The sequence below is a fragment of the Opisthorchis viverrini genome (genome assembly GCF_000715545.1).
Source record: "Opisthorchis viverrini unplaced genomic scaffold opera_v5_10, whole genome shotgun sequence".
Classification (NCBI taxonomy): Eukaryota; Metazoa; Platyhelminthes; class Trematoda; order Opisthorchiida; family Opisthorchiidae; genus Opisthorchis; species Opisthorchis viverrini.
Window position 1 is genome coordinate 2,687,001 of NW_008751666.1, and position 11,718 is coordinate 2,698,718.

At 42.9% G+C, this 11,718-nt stretch overlaps 1 protein-coding gene across 1 annotated transcript in view; it reads right to left on the minus strand.

Annotated features, from left to right (window-relative positions):
- Positions 1–8,004: 8,004 nt before the first annotated feature.
- T265_12688 (hypothetical protein) overlaps positions 8,005–11,718 on the minus strand; it is a gene marked incomplete at both ends in the record, with an annotated part of 18,409 nt that continues 14,695 nt past the window's right edge. The window contains one exon of the mRNA XM_009164951.1: positions 8,005–8,767. Coding sequence (XP_009163215.1) covers positions 8,168–8,767 — 600 coding nt within the window. The remainder of the gene's footprint in view (positions 8,768–11,718) is intronic.

Sequence of the window (11,718 nt, forward strand, 5' to 3'; positions counted from 1 at the left end):
TCTTTTTCCATTTATTGTAAGTAGGCAACTATTTCCTTCAAGAGCGCAACAAATATTGGTACCCAGATGTTGGGTACACTTGATGAATATGGTGTCACTTTAGTTCTTGTTGAGTGCATATTTAGGTGCACAAAAATACAAACCTCGGACTCCGTGTAACTAAATCTCAGGAGTAGCAATAACGCATGAGAAGCGCAACATTGCAACTACTATTTTAGGAGCCAAATTTTAGCTGACATGCTCAGCACATAAATTATCACCCCCCCCCCCAAACTCACTTGTTCAGAATCACCGGAACTGTAATGTGCGTAAGTAATGAAGTCACAAGTTAACTTTCTCTACCTTAGATCACCGGAAGAACAACTGTTCAAGACCATACTTGCATTCCTATTCGTTCTGTATCCTATTGTAGCAGAAGAATAATTCTTCAGAAAAGGAAGCACTTAGGTTTATCGCACTGCACAACAATTTTAGGCAGGACGATTATCACATGGGGAGCATGGTGTTTATTTGTATCACAAGGTGTAGTTTCAAATGATAGACAGGAACTCTGAAGAAAAGTTGTTGAGTATGGTCGTCATTAGCAAATGACTGAGCTGCAAATAATTTTTGCGCACACGTGTGAGCTGCTTTGACTGAACTGAGCAAGTGTCCTATACCGAAGATTAAATAGGAATTAGAAATATTGATTAACACGCAGGAGAACAACCCATTCAGTGACAACTCTTCAGGGCGGTGTTTTGAGACCAGCACTGCTCACAGTAAGCCTATATCGCACAACCTGAGAAAAGTGCTGGCAATCATAATGAGTTTCAATCCTCAGCGTACTAACAGGAACACGGAGTTCTAGCACAGATTTGAATAGAACCGATCTCCTTCGAACTGCCTCCAGCTTACTATGCCTTAAGTCAGCCATACTGAAATCTTACCAGCTCTCCTTTGCTCACTGCCCATGGTAGCCTCAAGCGTCCTTCCACCCCAGGAACTTTAATCATTACAATATAGCTTGTCTCCCCTTTTCAATAGAAAAACGCGTAGTATAGGAATTACTTACTTAGTAAGCATCCCATTACTGAAAGCAGTATGTGTTGGATAGTAGACTGAAACAACAGAGCTACTAATAGCGGTCATCAACTTACAAAATGGGTACGTGACTGTTTGAGAAGAATGCAGATTTTGATCGTTTCTGAACTAACCTAATAATGCACAGATAACAATAAAAGGTTCACATTATAGAGCTGCAAAGCAGAGAATTTAGCCCTAGTTCTCTCTCCGCTGATTTGTTGGATTTACCGGCTGATATATCCACATCACCAGGCACCTCACATAACTATCAGGTAGTGCAAATCAAATTGGACCAAACTACTGGAGATAACACCTATACAAAAGTCGTCAGGATTGTCTTGACGTAGTGGTAATACATCTGTTACTAGGAGGATACAAATATGTGGCAATTTCTTACTGGCAGTTGTGCCACAAAAATAACATGTTTGCTGCGGATCCACTGAATATCATCGTCTCTCTTTTGGTCATATGTATCTAAGGTCCCGTTTTCAATAACTCAAACCGCAACCGCAGAGTTCTTACAAATGTGAGGTGGCTGTGTGACGCAAAAGCTATAGGTCTGTGTGCGTTACTTGCTTGCCAGTCATTTGATCAACAATTCATACACAGAATCTGTGAACAAACAACACTGCCTTGTCTACTGGTCCCAATTCAGATTAGTTACATTTATTTCTGTGAAGAATACGAATATTTGCTGTGGGTTGTCATATATCTCCATGAGTTCCGAGCCATTCGAAGGATTTGTTCAATGATTCCACTAATCTATCTTTAGAAGGACACATGAAACCCTGACACTACAGTCCTGGGTTTATGGTTGTGAGACAGACAACTTTGTCCATTAATAAGGGGAAATGGCTTCAAGAGAACAACTCGATTGTCTAAACAGAAGAAAACTGCACACTGTGAGACCTGGAGTCCTGGATGTCATTTAACTGCTTAATTCGGCTGTTTCGAAAATGAAACAATAACTCCTACTTTTCCAAACCAGCATCATGGACAACCTAGATGGCCTCAAACTTTCGGCACTTCCGAGAAGTTCTGCATTCAGTGAGTAAACACACAGTAGACTTCATCAAGAAATGGTGTGACCACGGAAGTGTTCTTTGGCTTGGTTAAACACATAGAAGCACTCATTCCGGGCTCCGCATTTGATAAATGTTCGCAGGATGGGAACACTTTTGAGAATCTTGAGTGAATGTCAGCCTCTGGTTTTCGTGCATTCGCTAACAAAGGCAGTGGCAAACAGACAACCCAGGGTTACAAGCAATCACCATCTGACTGAGCACCGAGTAGTGTAAATAGGGTTCTTTTCTACCCATATTGTCCGAGCAGATGTCTGGGGAGCACATTAGATTATTCAGTCGTGAGTAACAATCAAGTCCCACATTTTGCTGTTTTCTACGCTGACAAGTTATTGTTGGTTGTGTGAGAGTTATGAATTTTTATTTCCTATATACGAAACTAGTCTGTCACGGAAGGTCTAGAGGTAGTGTGCAACTGCCGTATTCTTATTGGGAATCATCAGTAATGTATATCTCACAAAATTGCAGGGAGTCTCGGACTTACAGCATCCCAGCTAGCAGTTTGAGGCGTTGTCACTCGAGAAAACAGTCCACATGTGTGACCATCTGATGTGGATCCGTTACTGAAGGCTGGGTGGCGATATGTCCTGCCCAATTGCGGGTTAATTACACCGCTGATTATCCGCTCGTAGCCAAACGGTTAAGTGTCCAAACTACCAGCTGCGAGGTCGCAGGTTCGAAACTTCCTGGAGTTTTTTCAACTGCGCACTCCTGACGATTCTACTTAAGGGCGAGACAACTGTAAAACACTTCACGGCTGCTCAGCATAGACTGGCTTAATTTGCAGGACGAAATCACCATAGAAAAATATGATTGAGGGGCACGACGTTCCGGTATTACATGGCGCCTCCATCAATAACAAGAAGGTTGATTACTAGTAACATTCCCGAGAAAGAATGCTGCATGAGTGTAAAGGTCTGTTTGCCATGAGCATTTTATCATACCTGAAGCTGGTTAGCCATGCGAACAAACATGTGAGGATAATAAAATGCTGTAGTGCATGTCATATAGACTGGTTAACAAGGACGTTAATTTGACAAAAGCTGGATTAAAAACCTATGGCTAACAGAGGAAAGCACGGAATGAAATGTCGCACTGAAAAAAGATCACAAAATATGTCAGGGGGCATTCGACCCCCTATTTGAGTAGCTTCTTTTAGGAAGGGTCGTTCTTGGAAAATAATGTGCTGTACTACAGTACTCATCAATCAGAATTAGGACAGACAAAATTGTGCACATTGTTGAATGAGATGAGCCCTAAAAATCAGCAATCACTAAAAGTCAATGAGTACCAGAACAGCAAAAGGGAAGATATTCACTCCAATTCATTATATTAGTGGTTACACTTCCTTTCTTAGAAGATTCAGCCTAATGCCGGGTGTAGTCTTCTGTCCAAAACATCAAGTCATCGAGTCAGCAATATCATACCATAAATATCACTTTTTTCCGGGTAAACCTAATAAAAAGTCCCCTTGATTGCGAATTGAGGAGCTAATGTTGACAAGATAACTGTACAACATTCTGCATTGTTCCTACCACCAAACCAACACGGAAAAAGATATTATCTGTTTAACTTGACAAACCCTCAGCCATTCGGAATACAATGGCAAGTTTTCTATAGAGGGAAATGGTGATAGCTCAGGTAGCGCCGATGGTGGTTGGCTTGTTCGCTGAGCTAGGCAATTTGATTGCAAACGTTTCATCACCAGTCGAGGCGACGTCATCAGCGCTACGCACCACTACGATCCCCAATAACGCACTGATGATGTCACCTCGATTGGTGATGAAACGTCTGCAATCAAATTGCCCAGCTTTGCGAGCAAGCCAACGACCAACAATTGCAAGTGCTAAATAGCAAAAAGGCAGATGGTGCATTCGCTCAAAACTTCCGCCTGTGTGATGTGCGATCCTGTTTGCATCACTTCAAGTTGTTTTCGTAATTTTGCGCGTTGATTTCAGTGGTATTTGAAGTGCCATCACGAATCGTTCATACGATATGCTTATAATCAAAATTATTTTGCGACCTATGGCCCTGGTTCATTTGAACAAACCGGTTTAAATTATACAACAAAGCCTAAGCGAAGCCGCCGTGTGTAACAGAGCAAACAATACTTCATTGCGTCTGAAAAGTATGAATTTGTTGAATAAACATATAAATTAAACTTTGGCATCGTCAGAGAATTCTTCGGATGAATACAGATCGAATGGAAACAATGGGACTGTCACTTTTCACGCAGAAATATCGATAAAACGAGTCGGAGAGGTGTTAACAAGAGAATTTCATCCACAAAATAATTCAGTAATAGAAATCAGAGACCTAACGATTGGTGTTCTGAATCGTTTTAATACGAATGGACGACTGCACTTGGGCCCTCTGCCCTGATCACTGCTCCAATACTGCATTCTTCTCACTTGCTTCTCCTCAAGGAGGAAAATCCAAGAAGCACAAAGCTAATCCATTGGTTGGGTTATTTCCTCTAAAAAGGAGTGAATAATGAGGAAAGTATTGCATACTTTTTCAATGGAGTTAATGAAAATCAGGTGAATTTGGTCGCTCTGAGTAGCGTTTGTGAGTGTTTGGGGGAAGATTTTGTTTCGTTTGTATAGCTTTGAGGTAAATGCACTGGACCATCAGTAACATGAAAACAGCCTTGCGATAGTTTTTAACTGCGGATGTTGAGACAATGACTCTCTTGCACCCAAAAATGCTTGAAACATATGTTCAAATTTCCCCTTTGTACACTGTTGCCTGAGTTTGTATTGCTCCATCCAAGACGAATAGCAGTATGGTTGATCTTAAGACCAGCCAAGATGTTGTTTTAGGATTTTAAATCAGGAAGACCATAAAGTATCTTTATGTTCTGACAATCATATAACCCATACAGTTAGTTGGAAAGAGGTTCAAACATTCCAGTCTTTGCCACCTGCCGAGAGCCATGCATGATATCTTTCTAGTAGCTATCATTGGGTGACATTAGCATTAGCATAAGTAACGAGGGTCCTTCTTTGTTTCATACCTCATTGTCTTCGTCAAGAGCTAGATAACTATTGGGTGAAGAGGAATGAACGGCGAAAACCGCATTAAAAACCCGCAAGCTGCAGCCTTTTCCAAAGTCTGAAGGAAATACTTTTAGAGAGAATTCACCTCAGGCAGTATGTAGGTGAGGGAATGCAGTTACTTGGAGTGTATCATTTCTGGCGCTAAGCAGTCCACCATTGAATTTGTTCTCACCTTCTTTGGGAAAGCAGCTGTGCTCTCCATTTTCACTTTCACAGTATTCCTTACTTGTACAGTCAGTCCATATGTGAGGCAGTTCAACTCTGGATTCAGAGCCATTAGAGAAGGTGAAACACGTGGTTACGAAAAGGTTTACTGTCAAGTCAAGACTAAAGGACCATCACGGATTTTAATGCGTCCACCGTTCCGAATAGCCGGAAATAACTGAGCTTGACACAGTTCCACAAAATCTACTCTATGCAGCGGCATTAATCGAAAATTGCCAGCTGACTATTTCGAATAGCAATCGAGAAAATTTGTGTAGTTTAGTCATATAATTCACAAGACTACGGCACTCAGTAGCACCTGTTACAACTTACAAAACATCGTGGCTTATCCAAAATCGTATCTCCAGAGCAACTCAGAGAAATCTTGCTGTATATATTTACATAAATTATTCAGTGGAATCACCCTGGTTTTTTTTTTACAAATGTTTACTCTTCTGCTCGTTCCAATGAAGGACAATGCTCTCAGAACATTGATGCTCTTTTCTGCGCCTAACAACTACTAGCGAAGACTACGACGTGGCATCAAGAAAGTCCGCTATTTCTGAAATCACTGTGCACGCGATCACACCCGCACGTAATCCTCAGCTGTTGGCTGCATTGTGTTTACCTCAGCTACTCGAGTTCTTCTGGTTGCTCAATCTTTTATGAACTATCCGATTTCAGTATGACATCTTCCACTTGATAGGACTCGCAATACACCCAACACGCCGATAAACCCATGAACTAGTAAAAATTTAAAGGATTGTTGAATCTGATTCTGAGGTTGACTGGTCGTTGTCCTGATTGACCTGCGCACATGGTCGTCGGTCTTCGCCCGACACACAAAGCGCAAGGGAACACTGAACCAAGAAAGCCCACTGAAACCGAGCTTTTTCTGCTAACTTGTCAAGAAATAGTTGAAATAACCAGTTAGTTACGCTTCAGTTTTTAGATGAGTATTTTGTTTTTCTCCGAGATACGCACAATTCGGGAGGCACCTGCCTCTTTCAAACCGAAAGTTAGAAGTTTTGGTACTCTTAAAGTTCTCCTCTCTTCTATGTGGCCTCTTAAGCTGAGAGTTTATTTTAATTTGATTTATTTTTGAAAATTCCAGGCCCATATACATATCTAGTCAACGAAAAGACACCGATTTCATTTATCCGAAACACACACGCTGATAGTGTACTCATCTTCTGTACACACGATTAGGCAAAAGTTGACGAGTCCTCTGGTCAGGCCTAATTTGCTCGCCGTGTGATGTCACTCCGTCCTGAAATGTCGTAGAAGACTATGCAAAGACGTGTTCAGCAATACTTCCCATCTTCCTATTCCAATATCCTTCATACCAAGTGCCTCGGATAGCTCCATCACGTTGGTTTCCGTTCCACTACGGTCTGAAATCTAACGTTATGCACTCAGACTTGGGATGCCTCAACTCAACTTTCAAGCTTCATGGCCCTTAAAAACTGTATTTATTGTTACCCAGACTACCTAACGGGGACTGATGTGTCATTTTACTGCCTATGAAGGATGTGTGTAGGTGGAACTTTTGTGGAATCTCAAAACTTTATTGGCATTTGATCAGGTGGCTGTTGATCTGTTCGCCGTGCTTGGCAATTGACTCGCAAACGTTTCGTCACCGTACGAGGAGACATCCGAAGTGCGCATTTGGGTGGGTACCTCCTATTTGCCTGAGTGCGTTTATGTAGCATTTGAGGGCTACCTCCCCGTACAGCGACGAAACGTCTACAAGTCAACTGCCAAGCCCGGCGAACAAGTCAACAACCAATAAACTCACCCGAGCTACCAATAGACCGACACATTACCAATATCAACGTTTACACTAGCATGCTTGATGGTCAGCTAGTATAGCGACGCTTGTTAATGATCTCCATGGCAATCCTATGTGAAGTCCTACAAGTTCTTCCTTCTATGTGACCCTTACAGGCGCTGACATTTGGTCACAATTTAAGCTGACCTCCGTTTATAAGCATCCATAACCCACTCCACTCTCAGGTAATCCAGTGAACTATTAACATTTCTTTTCTCAACGGTACAAAGCTATGGATTAAGGTTACATGAGCCTACCGTTTCCTTATACTCATCAAACTTCGCTGCAATAATGCATCTTCCAAGTTCACTTCCGAATACTCTTTTTGACTTGATTTGACCATGGCCATTACGTCACACAAACCGTCGCAAAGATGCGATTTATGTTTGTTTTCCATTTCGCCACAGTAGCTTTGTATTTGCGAATCACACGCTGTTCAGAATTGACCGAATTCACCCTTTTTAAAGATAGTTTAGTTACGACAACCGACCAGACTTTCTTCCTGAATACAAAAAGCAATTGGTTAGCACATTATACGGACAGCCATTGCTACACATAACTGAGCTGGCAATCTTGTTTCTCATTCGGTCTTGACAGTAAAGCTAAGATCCATGGGAGATTCATAAACCCTAGCAACCCATTGGCTCTAGCTAGTTCTTCACGCAGGCTCACGGCAACAATTTTATTGAATCGTATTGTTGCCTGTTTCAAGGGAAAAGCTATCTATTTAAAGCTGGAATGAAAGAGAAGAAACAAATTTGTACCAACTGGTTGCATATTAGGACACAGCGTAGAGAAGGAGATACATAGGTAATATGAAACGAAGTAGGCTGATGGCGTGCAAACCATTCACTGAACGTGTCTTTTGTTGCACACGGCGCACAATTTGGGATTAGCAACACAGAGAGCCTAACGCCACCGTTTGTCTACTCTCGTTTTCGCTTGGAGACCTTCTGGAATGTAATATGCGCCGCCAAAGCCGCTATTTTTGGATGGATCGATAGGACAAACGCTTGTAACGCGTGAGGTAAATAGCCTGAAGTGACTGGCTCCACACCTAGCATGTCCAATGCGCTGGCTGCAAACTTATCAGGCAGTGGTGCGAATAACCTGGGGCGTTTGACTCCCGAAAGTGTAGTCGCTACCAGAATAGGACAGACAACTTGGATGTAGACTTTTGAAGTTCCAACCTCTGGAATCAGGGCCTGCACGAACTGTTTGATAAATGTCTTCGAAGCACTGTAAAGACTGAGGTAAGGTAAAGGAACTAGGCCAGCAAAAGAACTCAGGTTGATAATAGCTGATCCGTAGCTCGCTTGTTTAAGCAGACGAGGAAGGACGATTCGCGTGAGACTGGCGACGGATGTCATATTGCAATTGATCATGTTGCGAATAAACTCAATATTAATGAAACTCGCATCAGAGAAACGCGCGAAATGTGGATACGACAGACCAACGTTGTTCACCAAGCAGGCAATCGAAGGAAGCGTGTTGATTTCTTGCTCCAGCGATTCATAAATGTCGGTCTGTGAAACGGATGAAAAATAGCGACATAAAAACGATATATATATATATATATATATATATATATATATATAACGAAGTTTCTCATTCAGTTATTCACATGGTTGGTTAGTTTTGTCCGCTCTGGATACGCCAATCGACCAGCCGGGATGTTCTCACCTATCGCTCAAGCACTATCTTCTGTAAGTTTTACCATTAATTTATCCGCACGACGAATGTTTGTATGGCTTCGGCAAATTCAGCACACAGATAGCAGTCAGCCAGTCTTGTCGAGTCAGCGTGCAATAGGTAACTTTGGGACGTGTATCCACGGATACATAAACGTAACAGTAGGGTGACGCGCAGTAACCAACATGATGTATCCTCTCCTTAATACGAATTCATAAACACAGCGCGATCTGGTCAGATGAAAGGCGATAACGAGTCACCTAGACTCTCTTACAACAAACACATCAGAGGTGAAGTTATTGCGTGGATGATCAGTACAAAGGAAGCACGGTGCTGACTTCTAAGATGATGAAATGGTGTTTCAAAGGCCACAATCGCGCGGCACAAAAATTCAATTGCTTGGAGAGATCGGGTGTTTCCCCTTCCACCTTGGGAGCAGTGAGGCCAAGAAAAGGGCGACCTGTTTGCCAACTTCAGAGTGAAATGTGCGTGAGTTCTACAAATCCCGAAACCACGAATAACTAATTGGCAATCGCCCAGCAGGTTTCATAAAGTCCGGGGCGCTACCTGACCGGAAAGTCCCGATGGGCCACCGACACAACTAGGATAGTTACTGGGTTGTCGTTCGAGGCGTTGGGCAAACGAATCACATCGCCCAAGCGTGAAGATTTGCCTGTTCAGGTGTGAAAAGGAAGACATGTCCAGCAAGCACTGGAGTAGTGTTAACAAGCCTGCTTCCTATGCCAGATGTCAGGAGTTCAAACTCAGGTTCAGTCAAGGATAAGCACTGCTGATGAGATCTAAGAGCAAAACTCGAGTCTGGTGCTCCCCGCTTTAGTGTGGGCTCGCCCAAATAACTGCATCAGGACTATTCGAACCAGTGATGTGAACGTGAAACGCCAATCCCCAGCAAGAAACACGGAGGCTGATTACACGAGGAACTTGGTACTGGAGGTATGATTTGTCGGGCCAGTTACTCCCTTGGACTTAGTGCACGCCGATCGATACCATCGAATCCATGTGCGGCCGCATTTAGGGTCAGGTCGGAGGATTCGGCTGCACACAGTGACAGCCACTAATTAGCGTGTTCGCCCAACGCTCCTATAGTGTATGGCGTTGTAAGGTGGCAATACCATCTTAGTACCCTCGGAGGGACGAGGACGATATGAGTGTTCACATTTACAGACGTGGAGATCATTGATCATTTTCCTCACTAGCCCTAAGAAGTTTGTGGAACAAGATCAAGATTACATTTAACCTGTTTCGACGCAGTCTTTGCGATGGTTGTGGCTCAAAAAAGGAACCAAAAGCGATTTCTCCTAGAGAATATGAAAAAATAACCGCCTCGAGAACTAGATATAGAGCCGATAGTTGTTGAACAAGAGCCAGGTGTTCAACAGTATCAAAAGTAACGAGTATGTAGAGTTATATACTCATTTCTTGGTAGTGTCGTGCCTAGGTGTATGTACTTTGGAAGCGGAGCTGGAGGGTTCCGGCAAAAGAAAGACCGAAAATCACAGTAAGGACATCTAAACCAAGGTTTATCAAGGGTCTTTAGGAAGCATCGAAAAAAACCGCCAGCCAGAGTATATACTGAAAAAGACAAGGAAGGCTGCAGTGCGAAGAGATAAAAAAAATCCAAGCAGAGGGTGGGTGCATAAAGATACGAAGTATTTTGGCATGGGTTTTCAGGCACCAAGGTTTCGAGCAAACGTATAACTGAATGACTGGCATACCTGTCGAAAGTGATGTTTACAGTCTCCACAAACGTGTGCTTCAAGGTTGTACCCTCAAGGGTCTTGTTCATTAAAGGGGTACTTGTGTCGGGAAAGAGAAACTAAAAGATCGACCAGTGATAATGATGCAGTGAAACACCACCGGGGAAACATTACCGATCCTGATGAGGCGGCAGAGTAAAACATTGAGGCACAATGCAAAGCAAACCAAAATCCATGATTCTCTCGGAAGATTTATGAAGCTTCGCCCTGTTGACTAAACCGTGACGTCCTTAAATAGAAGTGGAAGACTATCATTTGTTTGATAATAGTGTGACTAATTCTCTTACTCAGTTGAGTATAGCGAAGCTACTGTCATTACCTAACAAGACCGCACCCGAAAATGCAACTGCTGAGTCCGCAAACCATGCGCTTCGTGAAACCGACCTAAAGAAGACGCTTTTTGAGGCACAGAGGAGACGGCTCCACGAGTAGTTTAGCTTATTACACATGGCGACACAGTGTACGCAGGTGCAATCCCCGAAAACGACAATGACAAGGGAACTCTCGGCATTTTTCCAGAGAATTTGATGTTTTCGGATACATACTCCTATATGCCAACGTAAGAGACAATGGCGCAGTTGCATGGAAGGTACGATGGGGAAATCCATTCACTAAGACTAAAAAGCGAAGATGAACTGGAACCTGGAGTGACGTTGGATCAAAGGGCTGCTTATGCCAATCACATTCGGTGAGTTTTTTTTTACTTGTCTATTGACTGGCAAATTTAACGAACATAATTGTCGTGCACTGTAGACAACTAAACCATCCATGCCAAAAACGCGTTTCGTTCATCAGGAAGTTGCAACTGGCGTCGAGTTTTGCTCCAAGTAAACCAATGAAAAAGCATGGATGTGTTTCTGTACACACCGCCTTAAGCAAGGTGGATAATATTTGTCGCTACAAGGTCAGTATTTGTGCTCCAAACAGGGCACGCTTCCAAGAGGAGCGCGATTTTTGACAGATCATGAAGATTTACGCTCTGTGTGTGGCGGGGGGGGGGGGGGGGT